Source organism: Pseudophryne corroboree, chromosome 1 (genome assembly GCF_028390025.1).
Source record: "Pseudophryne corroboree isolate aPseCor3 chromosome 1, aPseCor3.hap2, whole genome shotgun sequence".
Lineage (NCBI taxonomy): Eukaryota > Metazoa > Chordata > Amphibia > Anura > Myobatrachidae > Pseudophryne > Pseudophryne corroboree.
The window spans coordinates 1183902144-1183925607 of record NC_086444.1 but is presented as its reverse complement, the minus strand read 5'-3'; the positions used below and the strand labels follow the sequence as shown (position 1 = coordinate 1183925607).

Genomic DNA, 23464 nt, shown 5'->3' with positions numbered 1-23464 from the left:
AGTGTAAATAGTCTAGCTGTGGGAGGTTTTGCTTATGTTTCATAATCTATGATGTCTGTGTTATGCATGGAATCTCATTTTAATTCTCTTGCAGAGGAGGGAAAGCAATGCCCTTCAGCGGCCACGGGTGCACAAGAGGTAGTTGTGCAGCACTTCTTCTTTAGAGGGGTGAATTATCATTGACTGTGAGGGGCATGTACTATTGATGATCACATCCGGGGACAGAGGCTTTGTTAGGATCCTATCCCTGTGATGTGCAGAGGACGGTAAACTGATCTTATTAGCAATCACTTTACTTTCCCTTTCCAGGGGCCGCCACGCTACTGTCATGTGCCGTCTACTCACCGCCTATGCGAGTGGTGCGTTACGGGGAGGGATCATACACATTCCTCTCCTGCTGCTTTGTGCAGAGTGTAGCCTGTATGCTTCAATGCCTACACCATCTTCCGTTTCGTATTATGGAGATTGGGAAATTTGGCAAGAAAATAACTTCTATGGGGGGCTGCTTTTGCAGTCAAAAATGGGGACCCCTGTATTAGCTCTCCCATTGCTTCGACTTTGCTTATGTTAATGAGGCGATTTGCAGAATGTGATCTCATTTGAAGGCTGATGTAGCGTTAGTGGTTTAGCCACGCCCAGGAGCAGCTCACCGCTGAATGCTACTTGTAGACAGTTTTGGGATCTGATGTACATCTGACATAAGCCTGCGCTAGTGGATGCTTCACGGGATGCGCATGAATGAGAACGCAGAAATACACTATTCTTACATGAGCAGTTTTATTTTACGAATATGCGTCCAGCTGGAGATTAGACGCACTGTGCGCGTTATGCGGGATGACTCTTTAGTATTAATATTGATGAAAAATAAATAGGATTAGGCTGCCCTGGACTTGTGAACCAGCGCCGCGCAGAACGCGGCCCTGTAGAACCAATAGCGCTGCGCCTTCTCTCACAGCTGTCACTCACGCGCTCATACTCATTTGTAAGGAGTCATTTGAGGGTTTGTTTTAATTTTAATATTTATTTGGACTGGAAGCATCTTTTGATAGTAAGGCAAGTCAATACAGTATATTTAATACTGGGGGCACAGTGTAAATGAGTAGAGCTCCCCGTCTGTACACTGGCGTGTGTTTGCACAATGTCCAGCGTTTTGACTGCGCCATTTGTGCAATGGAAGTTTTGATAGGAAACAAAATTCACACACAGCATTTTGTGATTATGAACCAGGGGTTCCTTCCTAACCATTAAACCAGGGGAACTTAACCATTAAACCAGAGGTACTTAACCATTAAACCAGGGGTACTTAACCATTAAACCAGGGATATTTAACCCACGAGTCACAACTCTACAAAATAGTACAGGAGACGGTTAAAGTGGATATATTTTGTGTTGTATCAAATAACTAATCATAGACTATTTTCACATCACCTTATTTCAATTTGAATGAACTTGACATATTTTGTACATTTTACTACATTAAGAACAATAATTAATGAGAAATATCTATTTGTTTAATTCCGCAATGGAACCGGGGATCCGGACACCATCTTCCAGGCTTGGTGCTGGAAAATGTAAGAACCTCGCTATTAGATAAGACCTATAATGAGACAACTGTTTGTTTGTTTGTTTGTTTGTTTGTTTGTTTGTTTGTTTTATAATATAACAGGGAAAGACAAAATGTATTCTTTGTGAGTTAAACCACCATAAGGACAGATCAGTCCCCATATAAGAAGAACCTCAGTGTCAAGACCTATAACGAGACAATTGTTTGGTTGGTTGGTTGGTTGGTTGGTTGGTTGGTTGGTTGGTTGGTTGGTTGTTTATTTGTTTGTTTGGTTGTTTGTTTGGTTGTTTTATATATAACAGGGAAAGACAAAATGTATTATCTGTGTGTTAAACCATCCTAAGGACAGATGAGCCCCTATGTGTTATAACATCAGGGCGCAAGACCAATTCAAAAACACATTTATAATGGGCTGTAATCCAACAGGTTGCCCTAATAAGGTGAGGCTAGGACAGGCGGGTCTACGGGCTGCAGCAGCCATAGGAGGCCAGCAGTTTCCAGGACGCAGCTCCCAGGCCTGCGAGCAGGGAAATGAAATGGAAGCAGACGGAAGAGAGGATTGCGGCGATTTCAGCTTTCCTGGCGGAGCTATTAGCGAGCATCTTGAGAAAGCACTTACTGTAAGAGGCGTGTTTTTTTTTTCAGGATTCAATTCAACAGAACGAAGGCTTGTTTTTATAAACAGGCAAATGACTCAGCTTGCCATCTCAGCTGGCGACCTTTCAATTATTATTATAACTGAGCCACCTGCTGGAGCTTTCCATATTTCCACCGCAGCCGCTGCATAAGCACACGGCTTGCCTGGTTATTCTCTCGTCTGCACTAAAACTCATTTCTCTTTACCAGGTGATATGTGGGGACCTGGCACAAGAGCGCCGACAAGTTATACATGGCTGCAGGCCCGCACGGTGCTCTGCGCCGGGAAACAGGCTGTACACGCAACGTGTACATCACCTTATATGCCACTGGATGGAGAAGATGGGGATGACTGGTCTTTTAAAGGTGTCACAAGAATAAATCATAATTTATTATTATTATTATTATTATTATTATTATTATTTTATACACAGTGTAGCCTCTCCCAAAATGCACTCGGCACCATCGATCAAAGTCCGGTCTATATAGAGTTAATGTAGGAAGATGAACAGAATAGAGTGAGCCCCCCTCCCCCATCCCCTTGTAACCAGCACAAGGGGCCCGCCTGTCTTAGAATTGGGCCAATGATAAAACATCAATTGGCACCAAGAACATAGAATTGGGCCCATGAAAAACCCATGAGTAGGACTCCTTCCAGCACCAAGGACAGCAGCAGATCAGTTATTCAACACATTTCTTTTCTTGGGTCTTAAAGAAAAAAGGTAAATTACATAAAAAAAATATATCAGCAAATCCCCCGAGGCCTGTATGTATTTATATATCCATTGTTATTCCCATTATTCTAACTGTAGAACGGTGTCCTTGCAGGGTGCCAGGCAATAAGGCACATTGGTGCAAATGGCATTGTAGTGAACCCCTACGTATTTGGTAGCTGGACAATGATCTTTACTGTTGCCAGATGTATATTGTAAAGCAGCGACGACTGTATAGTAGTAAAGCGTTACTTAAGATATGAAAACAACAATCAGGATAGGCTCAAACTGGAGTGCAAAGAGACCATCGTGATCGGGACGTTCTAGATCTGTCTTCTCGAGGTTCTATGAAGTTTTAGGTGGACATTCCAATGAGAGATGTGAAAGTGCTTCAGGAAGACCTCTTACCGAGTCACCCTCATATAGCGACCCTGGAATAGGAAACTAGTGGAGGATTTTACTGAGTGAGTGGTGGCATTTGGGTCTCACAATGGTCCATTTGGCAGACCAACAGAACTTGTAAGTAACAGTTGAGTGGACCTATTGAAAGCCTTGCACCATTCGTCATGTAGCCACCACTATGGTATTATCTTTCTACACTGAGAGGTGTGCCACGCTATTGTGGTGTCAGGTGAGTTGAACTAGATCTCACGTAGGTGCACCCTGCTTTGCTCCTCTATTTGGAACATGTGACTCCCAGATATTAGCTCCTCAATTATTTTAGGTTCCGCTCTCCTATTCTACTTTCCTGCCCAAAGAGATTATACACTGCTCATAAAATAAAGGGAACACTTAAAAAACACAATGTAACTCCAAGTCAATTACACTTCTGTGAAATCAAACTGTCCACTTAGGAAGCAACACTGATTGACAAACAATTTCACATGCTGTTGTGCAAGTGGAATAGACAACAGGTGGAAATTATAGGCAATTAGTAAGACACCCCCAATAAAGGAGTTGTTCTGCAGGTGGGGACCACAGACCACTTCTCAGCTCCTATGCTTTCTGGCTTATGTTTTGGTCACTTTTGAAAGCTGGCGGTGCTTTCACTCTAGTGGTAGCATGAGACGGAGTCTACAACCCACACAAGTGGCTCAGGTAGTGCAGCTCATCCAGGATGGCACATCAATGCGAGCTGCGGCAAGAAGGTTTGCTGTGTCTGTCAGCGTAGTGTCCAGAGCATGGAGGCGCTACCAGGAGACAGGCCAGTACATCAGGAGACGTGGAGGAGGCCGTAGGAGGGCAACAACCCAGCAGCAGGACCGCTACCTCTGCCTTTGTGCAAGGAGGAACAGGAGGAGCACTGCCAGAGCCCTGCAAAATGACCTCCAGCAAGCCACAAATGTGCATGTGTCTACTCAAACGATCAGAAACAGACTCCATGAGGGTGGTATGAGGGCCCGACGTCCACAGCTGGGGGTTGTGCTTACAGCCCAACACCATGCAGGACGTTTGGCATTTGCCAGAGAACACCAAGATTGACAAATTCGCCACTGGCGCCCTGTGCTCTTCACAGATGAAAGCAGGTTCTCACTGAGCACATGTGACAGACGTGACAGAGTCTGGAGACGTCAAGGAGAACGTTCTGCTGCCTACAACATCCTCCAGCATGACCGGTTTGGCAGTGGGTCTGTAATGGTGTGGGGTGGCATTTCTTTGGGGGGCCGCACAGCCCTCCATGTGCTCGCCAGAGGTAGCCTGACTGCCATTAGGTACCGAGATGAGATCCTTAGACCCCTTGTGAGACCATATGCTGGTGCGGTTGGCCCTGGGTTCCTCCTACTGCAAGACAATGCTAGACCTCATGTGGCTGGAGTGTGTCAGCAGTTCCTGCAAGACGAAGGCATTGATGCTATGGACTGGCCCGCCCGTTCCCCAGACCGGAATCCAATTGAGCACATCTGGGACATCATGTCTCGCTCCATCCACCAACGCCACGTTGCACCACAGACTGTCCAGGAGTTGGCAGATGCTTTAGTCCAGGTCTGGGAGGAGATCCCACAGGAGACCATCCGTCACCTCATCAGAAGCATGCCCAGGCGTTTTAGGGAGGTCATACAGACATGTGGAGGCCACACACACTACTGAGCCTCATTTTGACTTGTTTTAAGGACATTACATCAAAGTTGGATCAGCCTGTAGTGTGTTTTTACACTTTAATTTTGAGTGTGACTCCAAATCCAGACCTCCATGGGTTAATAAATTTGATTTCCATTGATAATTTTTGTGTGATTTTGTTGTCAGCACATTCAACTATTTAAAGAACAAAGTATTTAATAAGAATATTTCATTCATTCAGATCTAGGATGTGTTATTTTAGTGTTCCCTTTATTTTTTTGAGCAGTGTAATATCAATTTTTGTGTAAAACTTTATATGGGCTGTTTGCAGGAAATGGTAACTGGTGACTTCTCTCTTTATCAGTAATACCCCTTTTCCACCTAAGTACCGTGTCCGATCCGGGATGTTTAACACGGCTACAACCCGTGTCGGCCACCCCGTTTCCACTACACTTCGACACGGGTTATTCCCGTGTCTGATCTGTTTCCACCTAACCCGGGTAAGCTCTGTAAAAGCCTATTGCTGTCATTACAAATGGACTTTTTACTGTCTCATCAAGATGATGTCATCAAAAGGACCAAAATGGAGAGGTGGGGTGTTTTGTTTGCAAGCTGCCTCAATGCCTGCATGTGCCCAGCGTAGTGTTGTAGCTTCTGCAATAGATGTGCATCCGCGTTTGTTTGCTGCTGCGGTGCCTGCATGTGCCCAGCGTGTCTCCCAGGGATGACATCATCTTCCAGTGCCGCAGAAGCACCAATCAGCGTCTCAGAGCGTTACTCGGGTCTGAAAACACGTGTAATGACCGTTTCCACTGCACCGTTATCCGTGTCATTACCGTGTTCTACCCAGGTAAATAGCCGGGTAGGATTCCCGGGTCACTCAACCCGTGTTGACCCGTTTCCACCTACTTAAAACCTGTGTCGATGCGCGTCCCCGTGCAAAAACACGGGTAAAAACAGCTAGTGGAAAAGGGGTATACAGTAAGTGTCTGTCGCTCAACATTTCCTCAGCTATTCCGTTGTGGGTCCCTGTCTGTGTTTAGGGTGGTTGCTGTGCCGCATGAAGCTCCACCTGGTAAGCCTCAACTCATGGGCAGAATCCCTGACTTCCTGTGTATCATTTTGGAGTACCATCTAGAATGACTGTCGGGCACAAATGGTAATACAGCAGCCGTCATACGTTTAGAATAATGCTGGCTATCCCTTTCTGCTTGTCTGTCATTGCCGTGAGTGTAACAAGCATTTTATGAGACTAATCTATATCAGTTTTCTATCTGTCACCTATGTGCAGCATTTTGCTGATGCCCCAAATGTGTGGAGTTTGTGTGTTCTCCCATGCATGCGTGGGTTTCCTCTGGGTACTCCAGTTTCTTTCCACAATCTAAAAATATACTGTTAGGTTAATTGGCTCTCAACAAAAATTAGCCCTAGTGTGCATGTACATGTGGTAGGGAATATAGAGTGTAAGCACCACTGGGGCAGGGACTGATGTGAATGGGTGAATATTCTCTGTAAAGTGCTGCAGAATATGTGTGCGCTATATAAATACCTGATAAATAATACCATCAGTCCATTTACATCCTTTAACAATGGGGCTGTTTTTCCACAAATTAAAATGTTTTAGATCTAATTGGCTGAAGACCACGGGCCAAAAATCTCACAAATCCCAATCAAGACCTGATAGGGATCAGCATCCGACAGGGATCTATGAGGGCTGAACAGAAAATATGGTCAGACAGTGACCTTGTCTTGCAGCTTATGCTGTCTCCATCAGACTGTGTTATTGGTTCCCTATCAGACTGTAATGCCAAATCTAGTGGGGCTCCTGCAGCATGGCGATAAGGCAGAGCATCCAACATAGCGGAGCGCTGGCACAGGTGTAATGCTCGTGGTACAGAACATAAAGGTAGCAACCAATCTTGCAAATATGCCCCCACCCCCCCTCTGTAATCATATGTATGCTGCAGAAACGCAGAGGAACGACACCGCCAATGGAAGCCCTTCCCCTATTCTCATAATGTCAGCTTGGCAAATCCAGACTGGCCCATGAGCATTTGCCCTCCTAGTTCCCTTCGAAAGCGCCCCCACCTCCACTTGTCTCTAGTCGATCATTAGACATTAACAGGCTGCTTTCCATCCTAGCCTTTATCTAACCTTTACATTGTATAGTCACTAGGGTTATCCATCAATGGGGTAACACTTAATGGTCGACACTCTGTAATCACTCGGGGAAACAACGGCGGTTTGCGGGCGCACATGAGTTAATTTAAGGAGCGTTGCGTAGGCTCAATACAGCATAGAAATGGCCAAGGGCGGATTGGGCATCAGCTTCACAGAGAAGATACCAGATGGGCCGATGTGCATGCGGGGCCTGTTTTGTTTGTTGACATGTAAGGGGTGGTGTTGCCGCCATGGTTACAGGGTATACCTCTGGTGTTGCCCATGTGAGGCCACTTCTACAAATGTTTCCAGGACCACTTTCAGTTCCCAATCCATCCCTGGAAATGGCCTGTTTACAAGTGGCGTAACTCCCAGAGACACTGGAGGCACTGGCCCCTGGGCTCCAGGTGTCAGAGGGGCACCAAGAAAGAAAGACCGAGGGGACTGCTGAACTAAAACAGATCCACTCATTTAATAGTAATTTGCTACAGTCACTGCTGATTGTTGTTCAATTCACGAACCCCCTTTGCAGCCCCCTTCATCGGAAGAGTCTGGAATGTGAGATAATAGATCAAAGTGTGTCTATAGTGAGCTACAGCTCTGCTGTTGTGTCGTATATGAGGAAAGAAAAGAGAGCAGAAGTTGTTTTAAAGAAATACACTAATAATTATAATAAACTTTTAGTTTCGTTTTTTTTATCAAAGCTTGGAGGGAGATAAAATTGTGAGAGATAATTTTCCAACCAATCTACTCCAAACTGTCATTTTTTCAAACAGCCTGTACAATGTAAAGCTGAAGCTGATTGGCTGGTACTTTATCTCATACTTTTGTCTCTCTCCAAGTTTTCATAAAACACCCTCAGGGCCCTATGTATTATCATTTGCAGCCAGTACCTGAAATTAGCTGCAATAAGGAATCTTTATTTTCCCAGATATACCATTGGCAAGTCAGTGGGACGTCAGCATATGTGCAAGCCGGAGCTACTGGGGGGAGGGCACCACCTTCTATTTCGCCTTCTGGGCGCCTGGTATGAATTCACGCCCCCGCTGTTTGCCATAGGCTTTCCACCACTGATGGTAAAACCATCAATCATCAGAGGAAACCATCCATGATTGCTAACAATCGATGGTCGATGTCCAACCCTAGTAGCTACCATCCTCTACTAAGATGCGATTAGAGGGAAGATAGCACCTGTCACTCAAGATATTAATGGGGTGGAGAGAGCTCCCCTCACCATCCAACCACATACAGACAGTTATACATCAACCAATGAAGTGGAGAAGATGGATCTTGGTGTCTAGCTGGACCAATCTTGTTAATGTATAATATAAATATAATAGCAGCTACACGGGATGCGGTCAAGATCCCGCCAGATGGAATTCCGGCGGTCGAAATATCGACACCAGGATCACGACCGGCACAATCCCGACATATTTTTCCTCTGTGGGTGTCCACAACACCCATAGAGGGAGAATAAATTAGTGTGCCAAGCATAGCGAAGCACCATGCCCGCAGCGTGGCGACCGCAGCGAGCCCGCAAGGGGCTGCATTGCGCTCGCCCTCCTGACGGGATTGTGCCAGTCAGGATCCCGGTGTCGGTATTCCGAACGCCGGGATCCCGTCCGGCGGGATTTCGCACTGATCCCAGCTACACATACATCATCAATATATCATCAATGTAGCTCAATGAATCGCTGTCAGGAGTTTCCAGCATAGTTTGTGAAGATAGTCCCTCTCGTGCTCGCACCTTGAAAAAGGTGAGGGAGTATCTAGAGTTAAAAGATCACACAACGTACTTACTGGTTATCCTTTACTGGTATCATTGTCATTAAGTTTTAATGCATCCTTGTAAACACCATATGATGAATTTTATGTAAAAACAGCATTTGTTCAAACGTGTGTTATTAAAACAATTTTTTACTAATTGGCCTGGCGCCTCTTGTTTGGGTGACTATCTTGGTGAGGGGTGTCCGTTACAGGTTCCCAGACACAAATCTTCTCCAGTACTCAATTCTTACCCATGGAAACAACACTGGAAGAATCATTGTAGATACATTCTCATTTAGCACACTTGGGAAATTGTTCTTATTCTGTATGCTATTTAGGTCTTTCAACAGAGACTTCTCCCGTGGTGCTGCTTTGAAGTTGGCGCAAGATAAAGATACTGTTGTGTTTTATATATATATATATATATATATAGATGACACATATATAAAAGCGTCTGTCTGTGGCCAGGGGGCGAGGATGATGCCACAATCTCTGCGCTCAGCGACCTACTTATCCTGCACTGGCCTCATTCCCCCCCTGTCTCAATATCCACAGAGCAGATGCTCCCCTGCAGATTCCCTCCTTGAACTTATGACCTATAAGAGTTTATTAACCTATCGTTGACTTGTGGAGCGTTCTGCACACATATGTACGTATCACTTCTCTAAGTACCTTATGTTCCTGATTCCGGCAATAGAAAAGCAGACATAGTCCACACACCCCATAGGCCCTTCTCCTCCCGTTCATTTGGTGGGGAAGACATCAGTACAGAGAGAGGATTATTGCGCTATTTCGTAAAAACCTTTGTCATAAAATAATCTGTTCACGTGTTTCTCAGTGAGCTACATAACTAACTCCTCCTGTGTCACCCAACAAGGCAAGGGACAGACCGATTCGGTAGTATTGCTGCAATAATCACTTTACCTCTACCGAAGCCCTATTCAGCTAACGTCCCTGGGGCCAAATCCCTCCTCTCACACAATATAAACTGGCCCATGAGAGCTACTGATGTCACATTCACCACATGGACGCAGTTGCTGTCAGCAACACAGAGTGTAATGCAAGTGTAGTTGCTGAGCGTTAATTTGTGATGAGTACAATTACCTGATGAAGGACCAGCACTCTGCACTACCTCTATCCCTGTACTAGAACATGCTGGGCACTAGGACCCAGAGTCTGCAGGGAGGTGCGACCTCCTACCTGATATGCTACTGCACATGTGCAGACTGCAGACATATCAATGTACAATGATACAGTGCTGTGCAGATCCATAGTACATAACTCCTGAGGTGAGACACCTAAATACTTACCCCTGTGTACCTGCATTAACCCTACTACACCCTCCGCCCTACACTAGTGCCCCCCTGTCTTAAGTGCTAACATTGGCAGCACAGATGCAGCATGGGGCAAAACACAGATAATGTCCTCAGCACACAGGCAGCATGGGGCAAAACACGGATAATGTCCTCAGTACAGAGGCAGCAGCATGGGGCAAAACACTGATAATGTCCTCAGCACACAGGCAGCATGGGGCAAAACACTGATAATGTCCTCAGCACAGAGGCAGCATGGGGCAAAACACTGATAATGTCCTCAGCACATAGGCAGCATGGGGCAAAACACTGATAATGTCCTCAGCACAGAGGCAGCATGGGGCAAAACACGGATAATGTCCTCAGCACACAGGCAGCATGGGGCAAAACACTGATAATGTCCTCAGCACAGAGGCAGCATGGGGCAAAACACTGATAATGTCCTCAGCACAGAGGCAGCATGGGGGCAAAACACTGATAATGTCCTCAGCACAGAGGCAGCATGGGGCAAAACACTGATAATGTCCTCAGCACAGAGGCAGCATGGGGCAAAACACTGATAATGTCCTCAGCACAGAGGCAGCATGGGGCAAAACACTGATAATGTCCTCAGCACTGAGGCAGCATGGGGCAAAACACTGATAATGTCTGCAGCACAGAGGCAGCATGGGGCAAAACACTGATAATGTCCTCAGCACAGAGGCAGCATGGGGCAAAACACTGATAATGTCTGCAGCACAGAGGCAGCATGGGGCAAAACACTGATAATGTCGGCAGCACAGAAGCAGCATGGGGCAAAACACTGATAATGTCCCCAACACAGAGGCAGAATGGGGCAAAACACTGATAATATCGGCAGCACAGAAGCAGCATGGGGCAAAACACTGATAATGTCCCCAACACGGAGGCAGCATGGGGCAAAACACTGATAATGTCGGCAGCATACAGGCAGCATGGGGCAAAACACTGTTAATGTCCTCAGCACAGAGGCAGCATGGGGCAAAACACTGATAATGTCCTCAGCACACAGGCAGCATGGGGCAAAACACTGATAATGTCGGCAGCACAGAAGCAGCATGGGGCAAAACACTGATAATGTCCCCAACACAGAGGCAGCATGGGGCAAAACACTGATAATGTCGGCAGCATACAGGCAGCATGGGGCAAAACACTGATAATGTCGGCAGCATACAGGCAGCATGGGGCAAAACACTGTTAATGTCCTCAGCACACAGGCAGCATGGGGCAAAACACTGATAATGTCTGCAGCACAGAGGCAGCATGGGGCAAAACACTGATAATGTCCTCAGCACACAGGCAGCATGGGGCAAAACACTGATAATGTCCTCAGCACACAGGCAGCATGGGGCAAAACACTGATAATGTCTGCAGCACAGAAGCAGCATGGGGCAAAACACTGATAATGTCCTCAGCACACAGGCAGCATGGGGCAAAACACTGATAATGTCCTCAGCACAGAGGCAGCATGGGGAAAAACACTGATAATGTCAGCAGTACAGAGGTAGCATGGGGCAAAACACTGATAATGTTGGCAGCACAGAGGCAGCATGGGGCAAAACACTGATAATGTCCCCAACACAGAGGCAGCATGGGGAAAAACACTGATAATGTCAGCAGTACAGAGGTAGCATGGGGCAAAACACTGATAATGTTGGCAACACAGAGGCAGCATGGGGCAAAACACTGATAATTTCCTCAATGCAGAGGCCGCAAGGGGGAAAAACTGATATCATTGGCAGCATGGAGCAAAACACAGATAACATTGGCAGAACAGAGGCAGCATGGGGCAAAACACCAATAATGTCGGCAGCACAGAGGCAGCATGGGGCAAAACACTGATAATGTCCTCAGCACACAGGCAGCATGGGGCAAAACACTGATAATGTCCTCAATGCAGAGTTGCGGGGGGCAAAACAAAGATAATGTCCTCAGCACAGAGGCAGCATGGGGCAAAACATTGATAATGTCCTCAGCACAGAGGCAGCACGGTGCAAAACACTGATAACGTCGGAGAACAGAGGCAGCATGGGGCAAAACACTAATAATGTTGGCAGCACAGAGGCAGCTTGGGACAAAACAGTAATAACATCGACAGTACAGAAGCAGCATGGGACAAACACTGATAACGTAGGCAGCATGGGGGGGGTCTGATAACATTGGCAGCACAGAGGCAGTAAGGGGCAAAACACTGTTAAAGTCGGCAGCACAGAAGCAGCATGGGGCAAAACATTGATAATGTCCTCAACACAGAGGCAGCATAGGGCAAAACACCAATATCATCGGCAGCACAGAGGCAGCATGGGGCAAAACACTGATAACGTCGGCAGCACAGAGGCAGCATGGGCCAAAACACTGATAATGTCGGCCGTACAGAAGCAGCATGGGACAAACACTGATAACATAGGCAGCATGGGGGGGCTGATAACATTGGCAGCACAGAGGCAGCAAGGGGCAAAACACTGTTAAAGTGGGCAGCACAGAAGCAGCTTGGGGAAAAACATTGATAATGTCCTCGACACAGAGGCAGCATAGGGCAAAACACCAATATCATCGGCAGCACAGAGGCAGCATGGGGCAAAACACTAAGAACGTCGGCAGCACAGAGGCAGCATGGGGCAAAACACTGATAACGTCGGCAGCACAGAGGCACCATGGGCCAAAACACTGATAATGTCGGCAGCACAGAGGCAGCATGGGGCAAAACACTGATAATGTCGGCAGCACAGAGGCAGCATGGGGCAAAACACTAATAATGTCCTCAGCACAGAGGCAGCATGGGGCAAAACACTAAGAACGTCGGCAGCACAGAGGCAGCACGGGGCAAAACACTGATAATGTCCTCAGCACAGAGGCAGCATGGGGCAAAACACTGATAATGTCAGCAGCACAGAGGCAGCATGGGGCAAAACAGTGATTACGTCAGCAGCACAGAAGCAGCACGGGGCAAAACACTGATAATGTCCCCAACACAGAGGCAGCATGGGGCAAAACACTGATAATGTCCTCAGCACAGAGGCAGCATGGGGCAAAACACTGATAATGTCAGCAGCACAGAGGCAGCATGGGGCAAAACAGTGATTACGTCAGCAGCACAGAAGCAGCATGGGGCAAAACACTGATAATGTCCCCAACACAGAGGCAGCATGGGGCAAAACACTGATAATGTCCTCAGCACAGAGGCAGCATGGGGCAAAACACTAAGAACGTCGGCAGCACAGAGGCAGCACGGGGCAAAACACTGATAATGTCCTCAGCACAGAGGCAGCATGGGGCAAAACACTGATAATGTCAGCAGCACAGAGGCAGCATGGGGCAAAACAGTGATTACGTCAGCAGCACAGAAGCAGCATGGGGCAAAACACTGATAATGTCCCCAACACAGAGGCAGCACGGGGCAAAACACTGATAATGTCCTCAGCACAGAGGCAGCATGGGGCAAAACACTGATAATGTCAGCAGCACAGAGGCAGCATGGGGCAAAACAGTGATTACGTCAGCAGCACAGAAGCAGCATGGGGCAAAACACTGATAATGTCCCCAACACAGAGGCAGCATGGGGCAAAACACTGATAATGTTGGCAGCATACAGGCAGTATGGGGCAAAACACTGATAATGTCCTCAGCACACAGGCAGCATGGGGCAAAACACTGATAATGTCTGCAGCACAGAGGCAGCATGGGGCAAAACACTGATAATGTCCTCAGCACACAGGCAGCATGGGGCAAAACACTGATAATGTCCCCAACACAGAGGCAGCATGGGGCAAAACACTGATAATGTCAGCAGTACAAAGGCAGCATGGGGCAAAACACTGGTAATGTCGGCAACACAGAGGCAGCATGGGGCAAAACACTGATAATGTCCTCAGCACACAGGCAGCATGGGGCAAAACACTGATAATGTCCTCAAAGCAGAGGCCGCAAGGGGGGAAAAACACTGATATCATTGGCAGCATGGAGCAAAACACAGATAACATTGGCAGAACAGAGGTAGCATGGGGCAAAACACCAATAATGTCGGCAGCACAGAGGCAGCATGGGGCAAAATACTGATAATGTCCTCAGCACAGAGGCAGCATGGGGCAAAACACTGATAATGTCCTCAGCACAGAGGCAGCATGGGGCAAAACACTGATAATGTCAGCAGCATACAGGCAGCATGGGGCAAAACACTGATAATGTCAGTAGCACAGAGGCAGCATGGGGCAAAACACTGATAATGTTGGCAACACAGAGGCAGCATGGGGCAAAACACTAATAATGTCCTCAATGCAAAGTTGCGGGGGGGGCAAAACAAAGATAATGTCCTCAGCACAGAGGCAGCATGGGGCAACATACTAATAACTGATAGTGTCGGCAGCACAGAGGCAGCATGGGGCAAAACATTGATAATGTCCTCAGCACAGAGGCAGCACGGGGCAAAACACTGATAACGTCGGAGAACAGAGGCAGCATGGGTCAAAAACACTAATAACGTTGGCAGCACAGAGGCAGCTTGGGGTAAAACAGTAATAACATCGACAGTACAGAAGCAGCATGGGACAAACACTGATAACGTAGGCAGCATGGGGGGGACTGATAACATTGGCAGCACAGAGGCAGCAAGGGGCAAAACACTGGTAAAGTCGGCAGCACAGAAGCAGCATGGGGCAAAACATTGATAATGTCCTCAACACAGAGGCAGCATAGGGCAAAACACCAATATCATCGGCAGCACACAGGCAGCATGGGGCAAAACACTGATAATGTCGGCAGCATGGGGCAAAACACTGATAACGTCGGCAGCACAGAGGCAGCATGGGGCAAAACACTGATAACGTCGGCAGCACAGAGGCAGCATGGGGCAAAACACTGATAATGTCGGCAGCACAGAGGAAGCATGGGGCAAAACACTGATAATGTCGGCAGCACAGAGGCAGCATGGGGCAAAACACTAATAATGTCCTCAGCACAGAGGCAGCATGGGGCAAAACACTAAGAACGTCTGCAGCACAGAGGCAGCATGGGGCAAAACAAAGATATTGTCCTTAGCCCAGAGGCAGTATGGGGAAAAACACTGATAATGGGGTTCATTCCGACCCAATCGCTCGCTGCAGTTTGTCGCAGCGATCGGGTCAGAACTGCGGCAGAGGCGGTCGCTGGGTGGGAGGGGGCTGGATGGCGGCGTTAAGCCTCCGTTTAGGGGGAGCGGTCCGGCCAACGCAGGCATGGCCAGACCGTTGGGAGGGCGGGCCGCGGCGGCTGCGTGATGTCACACGCAGCCGCTGCGGGCCGGGGTGCGACGAGTAGCTCCCGGCCAGCACGCTAAAGCTGCGCTGGTTGGGAGCTACTCTTGAAGTGCAAAGGCATCGCCGCTGTGGAATGCCTTTGCACTTCTGTGGGGGAGAGGGGGGGGGGGCGGCACTGACATGCGGGGCGGGCTAGCCCTGTGCTGGGCGTCCCCCCGCATGTCAGTGTGAATGATCGTAGCTGTGCTAAATTTAGCACAGCTACGATCAACTCGGAATGACCCCCAATGTCCTCAACACAGAGGCAGCATGGGGCAAAACACTGATAACGTCCTCAGCACAGAGGCAGCATGGGGCAAAACACTGATAACGTCCTCAGCACAGAGGCAGCATGGGGCAAAACACTGATAACGTCTCTGAGGGCAGGATAATTAACTGTCACTCTCGGAAATCAGACAATGAAGGGTCTCTATGGGATGTGACACCAACTACAGCACAATGATGCCGCAGAACACCTGAGACAGCCACAGTATACAGTATCTTCACCCCTTGATCACTGTAATCAGACCCTCGGCTGATCCACTAGGAGGAAGGCGTCCTTGTACACAGCGGAACTGCGCAGATATGCTAATGCAACGGCCACTGGGATTTCTAAAGAGATGCCCCCCATGATCACAATGCACCTGCATTTGACTCACCAACCCCCCGTCACCTCCAAATGCTCACTTAATGTCAAGCAGGCTGTGTTGGAAAAACAATAGTTAGGAGCTGATTGGTTGGAACTTTGGAGCCGATTCAGACCTGATCGCTGCTGTGCGTTTTTGCTCAGCCGGCGATCAGGTCTAAATTGCGCATGTGTATGCACCGCAATACGCTGTTGTGACGGTCCGCAGCGCTGCGGAGCGACAGGCAGCACCAGGCAGCACCGGATGGTGCGAAGAATCCCATCACACCGGCGAACGCAAGGAGATTGACAGGAAGAGGGCGTTTGTGGGTGGCAACTGACTGTTTTTGAGGAGTGTCCGGAAAAACGCAGGAGGGACCTGGCGTTTGCAGGGAGGATTCCTATCGTCAGCTATGTCCCGATCATCGCAGCGGCTGGGTAAGTCCTGGGCTTCACAAACTTCTGTTTGTGCAGCACCCCTGCACAGCGATTTCCCCCTCCCCCTGTAGGCGGCGATTACCTGATCGCAGGGATGCAAAAAAACGCACCCAAGCGATCAGGTCTGAATTAACCCCTTTATCTCTCCAAAGCTTAGTACATCTGCACCAGAAAGTGTTCCACAAAGAACGAGTCCCTCACCTGCGTCTCAGACAAGTTGAGCTGTCTGGCCAATTCTGTCCTCTCCCTGCCGACAACGTACTGGCATCTCTGGAACTCCAGCTCCAGCCGGTATAGCTGCTCCGCCGTGAAGGAAGTCCTGGTGCGCTTCGGCCGGTCAAGGTCCAAGCCTTTGGGAAGAACGATCTCCCGGATCGTTCCTTTGGCATCTGGAAAGAATGTGGGAGACAAGTGAGACAAAATAATAACTTTAAACAATCAACAGCTTTTAGTCTTTCCCTATATGAAAACAACACTGCGGCTGGAATAAATGCCACAAAAATTTTGTTATGTGAATAAAACTGTTAAATATAGCCAAGTGCAAGAAGATAAAAAGTCTAAGTAGGCCTATCATTTTCATAACAATGATCCATTGGGGGGGGGCGCTATTTCATTGTTTCCTGTGGATAGTGGGTCTACCTAAGTCAGCTGGACATGGAATATGGCATCTACCAACAATTGGGAACTGGGGTTCAAACCCCTCCACTGGTTGAGGTCGTATCTCTTCTACTTATGGATATCTGGGCAGGCTTTATTCCCCTTTACAGATTAGGGGGAGTCCAGAACCCCCTGAGCAAAATGAGTGAGAGTTAGTTCTCGGGCGCAGGTGTACTGGAAATGACAAGAATGCAAAACTTCATAGCGTAACTTGTGTCATGTTGTTATACACACTATGCCATACTTATGTCTTACAGCAGCCCATGTCATATGTGTTGCTGAATCCTATTGTTACATATGCCCCCCACCATTCTCCCCTTGTCACATATGCCCCACCACCATTCTCCCCTTGTCACATATGCCCCCGCTATTCTCCCCTTTTTACCAATGCCATCCACCATTCTCCCCTTGTCACATATGCCCCCCCACTATTCTCCGCTTGTCCCATAAGCCCCCAACCCTTCTCCCCTTGTCACATATGCCCCCTCCACTATTCTCCACTTGTCACATATGTCCCCCACCATTGTCCCCTTGTCAAATATGCCCCCCACTATTCTCCCCTTGTCACCTATGCCACCCACCATTCTCCCCTTGTCACATATACCCCACCACCATTCTGCCCTTGTCACATATGCCCCCACTATTCTCCCCTTGTCACCTATGCCACCCACCATACTCCCCTTGTCACATATGCCTCCCCCACACTATTCTCCACTTGTCAAATATGCCCCTCCACCACTATACTCTGCTTGTCACATATGCCCCCACCATTCTCCCCTTGTCACATATGCCACCCACCATTCTCCCCTTGTCACATATGCCCCCTCCACTATTCTCCCCTTGTCACATATGCCCCCACCATTCTCCCCTTGTCACATATGCCCCCTCCACTATTCTCCCCTTGTCACATATGCCCCCACCATTCTCCCCTTGTCACATATGCCCCCCACCATTCTCCCCTTGTCACATATGCCACCCACCATTCTCCCCTTGTCACATATGCCCCACCACCATTCTGCCCTTGTCACATATGCCCCCACTATTCTCCCCTTGTCACATATGCCACCCACCATTCTCCCCTTGTCACATATGCCCCCTCCACTATTCTCCCCTTGTCACATATGCCCCCACCATTCTCCCCTTGTCACATATGCCCCCTCCACTATTCTCCCCTTGTCACATATGCCCCCACCATTCTCCCCTTGTCACATATGCCGCCCACCATTCTCCCCTTGTCACATATGCCACCCACCATTCTCCCCTTGTCACATATGCCCCCTCCACTATTCTCCCCTTGTCACATATGCCCCCACCATTCTCCCCTTGTCACATATAACCCCTCCACTATTCTCCCCTTGTCACATATGCCCCCCACCATTCTCCCCTTGTCGCATATGCCCCCCCCCACCATTCTCCCCTTGTCACATATGCCCCCTCCACTATTCTCCGCTTGTCACATATGCCCCCTCCACTATTCTCCCCTTGTCACATATGCACCCCTCCATTTTCCCCTTGTCACATATGCACCCCTCCACTATTCTCCCCTTGTCACATATGCACCCCTCCATTCTCCCCTTGTCACATATGCCCCCTCCACTATTCTCCCCTTGTCACATATGCCCCCCCACTACTCTCCGCTTGTCACATATGCCTCCCCACTATTCTCCCCTTGTCACATATGCCCCCTCCACTATTCTCCCCATGTCACATATGCCCCCCACTATTCTCCCCTTGTCACATATGCCACCCACCAGTCTCCTCTTGTCATATATGCCCCCCACTATTCTCCACTTGTAACATATACCCCCCACCATCTCCCCTTGTCACATAAGCCCCCCCCACTATTCTCCCCATGACACATATGCCCCCCCCCACTATTCTCCCCTTGTCACATATACCACCCACCAGTCTCCTCTTGTCACATAAGCCCCCCCCCACTATTCTCCCCTTGTCACATATGCCCCCCACTATTCTCCCCATGTCACATATGCCCCCCCACTATACTCCCCCTGTCACATATGCCCCCCACTATTCTCCCCATGTCACATAAGCCCCCCCCCACTATTCTCCGCTTGTCACATATGCCCCCTCCACTATTCTCCCCTTGTCACATATGCACCTCTCCATTTTCCCCTTGTCACATATGCACCCCTCCACTATTCTCCCCTTGTCACATATGCACCCCTCCATTCTCCCCTTGTCACATATGCCCCCTCCACTATTCTCCCCTTGTCACATATGCCCCCCCACTACTCTCCGCTTGTCACATATGCCTCCCCACTATTCTCCCCTTGTCACATATGCCCCCTCCACTATTCTCCCCTTGTCACATATGCCCCCCACTATTCTCCCCTTGTCACATATGCCACCCACCAGTCTCCTCTTGTCATATATGCCCCCCACTATTCTCCACTTGTAACATATACCCCCCACCATCTCCCCTTGTCACATAAGCCCCCCTCCACTATTCTCCCCATGACACATATGCCCCCCCCCCACTATTCTCCCCTTGTCACATATACCACCCACCAGTCTCCTCTTGTCACATAAGCCCCCCCCACTATTCTCCCCTTGTCACATATGCCCCCCACTATTCTCCCCATGTCACATATGCCCCCCCACTATACTCCCCCTGTCACATATGCCCCCCACTATTCTCCCCATGTCACATATGCCCCCCCCACTATTCTCCCCTTGTCACATATACCACCCACCAGTCTCCTCTTGTCATATATGACCCCCACTATTCTCCACTTGTAACATATACCCCCACCATCTCCCCTTGTCACATAAGCCCCCCCTCCCCCCCGCTATTCTCCACTTGTTACTTATGCCCCCCACCATTTTCCTAAAACAGGAGTGTGCGGGATACAGGAGTTACTATTTCTATTCTGATGCAATCCAACAGTGAAGTTGGGGTATAGATTAGTTTAGTGGAAGCCCGTGTAGGGTTGGGGGGGCACATAAATGGCGGAGGTGGGGAATGCTGTGTTTTACCTTCACCCTGGGCCCTGTGATTTTGTGTGCTGGTCATACACAATAACAGCACTGCACATACTGTTCCCATGTAGGGATTAAGAATATATAAACCAACCAAGTTATGTGTAATGTACAGATGCCCCTCACCCCAGTTTTACTTAATCTGTTACCATGGTAATAATGCCAATGTTGAGTGGGAATAGGAAAGGTTTGTGCTTGGAATACTGCCATAAATGCCCCATATATGATCAGAGGCTGGTGGAATAGCAGCATTACAGTCACATGCCCACTGCGCAGCCTACTCCCCACCAACTATAGCCCATGCCAACATAACAGACCCATGTCCCCCAAATACACATCATGCCAGAATAACTGACCCATGCCCACCATATACTGCCCATGCCAAAAGTGTACATATCAATACCAGTAAAATAGAACCATGGCCATCAGATACCACCCATACCAGCCACATACAGAACCATATTGGCATAACAGCCCTATGTACACCAAAAGTCAGTAATTGCTGACTGCATGTTGCCATATCTTTGTGAAAGTATGTCCCATAACCTAACTCACTGGCACACTAATGCACTCATCAAACAGAAACAAAATACAATCTCTTTTGTGTTACTTCAGCATACAGATCATAGTATTACTCACACGGAGACATCGTCATCATCATCATTATTGCCTCCAGTCATAAACAGATGAAGTTGTAGAACAGTATTTTTTCCCACAGATTTTATTCAGCTGTAGGTATGCAACAGGGGTGTCGCATGTAGCCAGTCGCTGTAAAGTGTAAATCAATATTGCCAACGATCGCCATATCTGTCGTACCTGCCAACTGCCCTCATTGCACCAGGGCTCCCCCTGATGGTCTGATTTGTTAGAAAAGAGGGGGGTTCGGTCAGATTGGGTTGTGGCCTATTTGACCCAGTTTCCTGGGAATGTTGTCGTCTTCATTCTGAAAGCTCGGCAGTGAAGGATATCATTAGGGGATATACACATGTTTTTGTTGTGACCTTGCTAATCAGTGCACCTTCTTCTATTCTTTATTGCTAATAGGTGACCGGGGGTCTGAGTGCTGCCACATCTTCATTAAAAACAATTTTATCCATATTTTCATTTCAATTACGAAAAGAAAATTTGTAGCGATTCTTTGCAGATTTGTGGGTATGTGTCTGCGTATATCACTTCAATAAAACTGAATAATAAAACTGATTTTAAAAAAAGGTTCCATTATACTACATTTTTGGGAACAGAGACAGTACATGAATAACCACCCCAACTTGGAGATGTTCCTACTCTCCTGGAATGGCTGGGAGGTTCCTGGCTGCTTGGTAGGGCATTCAAATCTCCCGGAGCTCCACCGCATCCGCCTAGTGTTGCCCACTTTCCAAGTAAAGTGGGTTTCCCAAGAAAGTTGTTGACGCGTTTCGCACTGTATTTTTTGGTGGGAGCAGACAGAAAACTGGCAAGTATGTCCAAGCAGAATATTGCAGAGAATCCTCAAAGAATGGCTGTCACATTTTATGGCATCGGGGCGATTTACCAAAGGGGTAACCGCTAAGGATATAAGAGAAATCTGCTGTGGTCGCCCTGTTTTCATTTGCAAAAGCAGTCCCCATAACTGTCTATGAGGGCTGTGATAATTGCCTTAGCTTTCCGGGAATTGGCCCTGTTTGCTAACCCCATCTTTATGTGGTGCCAGCCCTTGTAGCCCATAGGCTACATTTCTGCACTACTATTTGCTACTAATGCACCATAGCATGCGCATATTGGGCCTAATTCAGTCCTGATCGCTGTGCGAAATCGCACAGCGGCCGATTATCAAATGACTGCGCATGCATATGTACCAAAATGCGCATGTGTCGCCAAACAGCGATAGGAAAATTTTGATTGCTAGGCATACGCAAGGTGATTGACAGGAAGAGGACGTTCGTGGGTGGTAACTGGCCGTTTTCTTGGAGTGTCAGGAAAAACACAGGCGTGTCCAAGCGTTTTCAGGTGCTGGTGTGTGATGTCAGCTCCGGCCCCAAACAGCCTGTTTGTCTCGCACTGCACAGACTGGAAAAATCATTCGTTGGTGAGTGAGTGGCAAACAGATCTGCAGCTGTCCGCTCTCTGGCGAAGTTTTCGCACGGCGTATGCATGCATTCGCACACTTGTACAGGGCGGGTTTTCACTCTCTATGGGGGTAATTCAGAGTTGATCGCAGCAGCAAATTTGTTAGCAGTTGGGCAAAACCAGGGCCCTCGTTCCGAGTTGATCGCTCGTTGGCTACTTTTTGCAGCTGTGCAAGCGTATAGTCGCCGCCCACGGGGGGGGGGGTGTATTTTCGCTTTGCAAGTGTGCGATCGCATGTGCAGCCGAGCGGGACGAAAAAGTTTTGTGCTGTTTCTGAGTAGGTCAGAACTTACTCAGCCCTTGCGATCACTTCAGCCTGTCCGGGCCCGGAATTGACGTCAGACACCTGCCCTGCAAACGCCTGGACACGCCTGCGTTTTCCCTACCACTCCCAGATTACGGTCAGTTGACACCCATAAACGCCCTCTTTCTGTCAATCTCCTTGCGATCGGCTGTGCGAATGGAATCGTCGCTAGAAGCATTGCACAGCAACAATGCTGTTTGTACCCATACGACGCGCGTGCGCATTGCGGTGCATACGCATGTGCAGTAGTAACCTGATCACTGCGCTGTGAAAATCTGCAGCATGCGATCAACTCGGAATGACCCCCCCCCCATATGCACTGCAGGTGGGGCAGATATAACATTTGCAGAGAGAGTTAGATTTGGGTGGGTTATATTGTTTCTGTGCAGGGTAAATACTGGCTGCTTTATTTTTACACTGCAAGTTAGATTTCAGTTTGAACACGCCACACCCAAATCTAACTCTCTCTGCACATGTTATATCTGCCCCCCCCCCCCCTGCAGTGCACATGGTTTTGCCCAATTGCTAACAAATTTGATGCTGCGATCAACTCAGAATTACCCCATATGGGCGTCACATATCTGATCGCAGCCCTCGGCAAAAACACACAGCAGCGATCAGGTCTGAACTGCGGTGCGCACGCTAGAGATGCGATCAGCATCTCAGCCCAACAATTGCTTCTGTCTGATTGACAGGCAGAGGCGTTTGCTGGGTGGGAGGGGGTGGGCCAGCGGCGTTGGGCCGCCGTTTTGGGGGTGCAGTCCGGGCAACGCAGACGTGCCCAGACTGTGCGGGGGCGGGCCGCCGCGGCTGCGTGATGTCACACGCAGCCGCT

General features: G+C 48.5%; 1 protein-coding gene across 1 annotated transcript in view; it reads right to left on the bottom strand.

Moving 5' to 3' along the window:
- The window catches only part of VAX2 (ventral anterior homeobox 2), a 173313-nt gene that overhangs the window by 50615 nt on the left and 99234 nt on the right, over window positions 1–23464 (bottom strand). The window contains exon 2 of the mRNA XM_063925300.1: window positions 16764–16951. Coding sequence (XP_063781370.1) covers window positions 16764–16951 — 188 coding nt within the window. The remainder of the gene's footprint in view (window positions 1–16763; window positions 16952–23464) is intronic.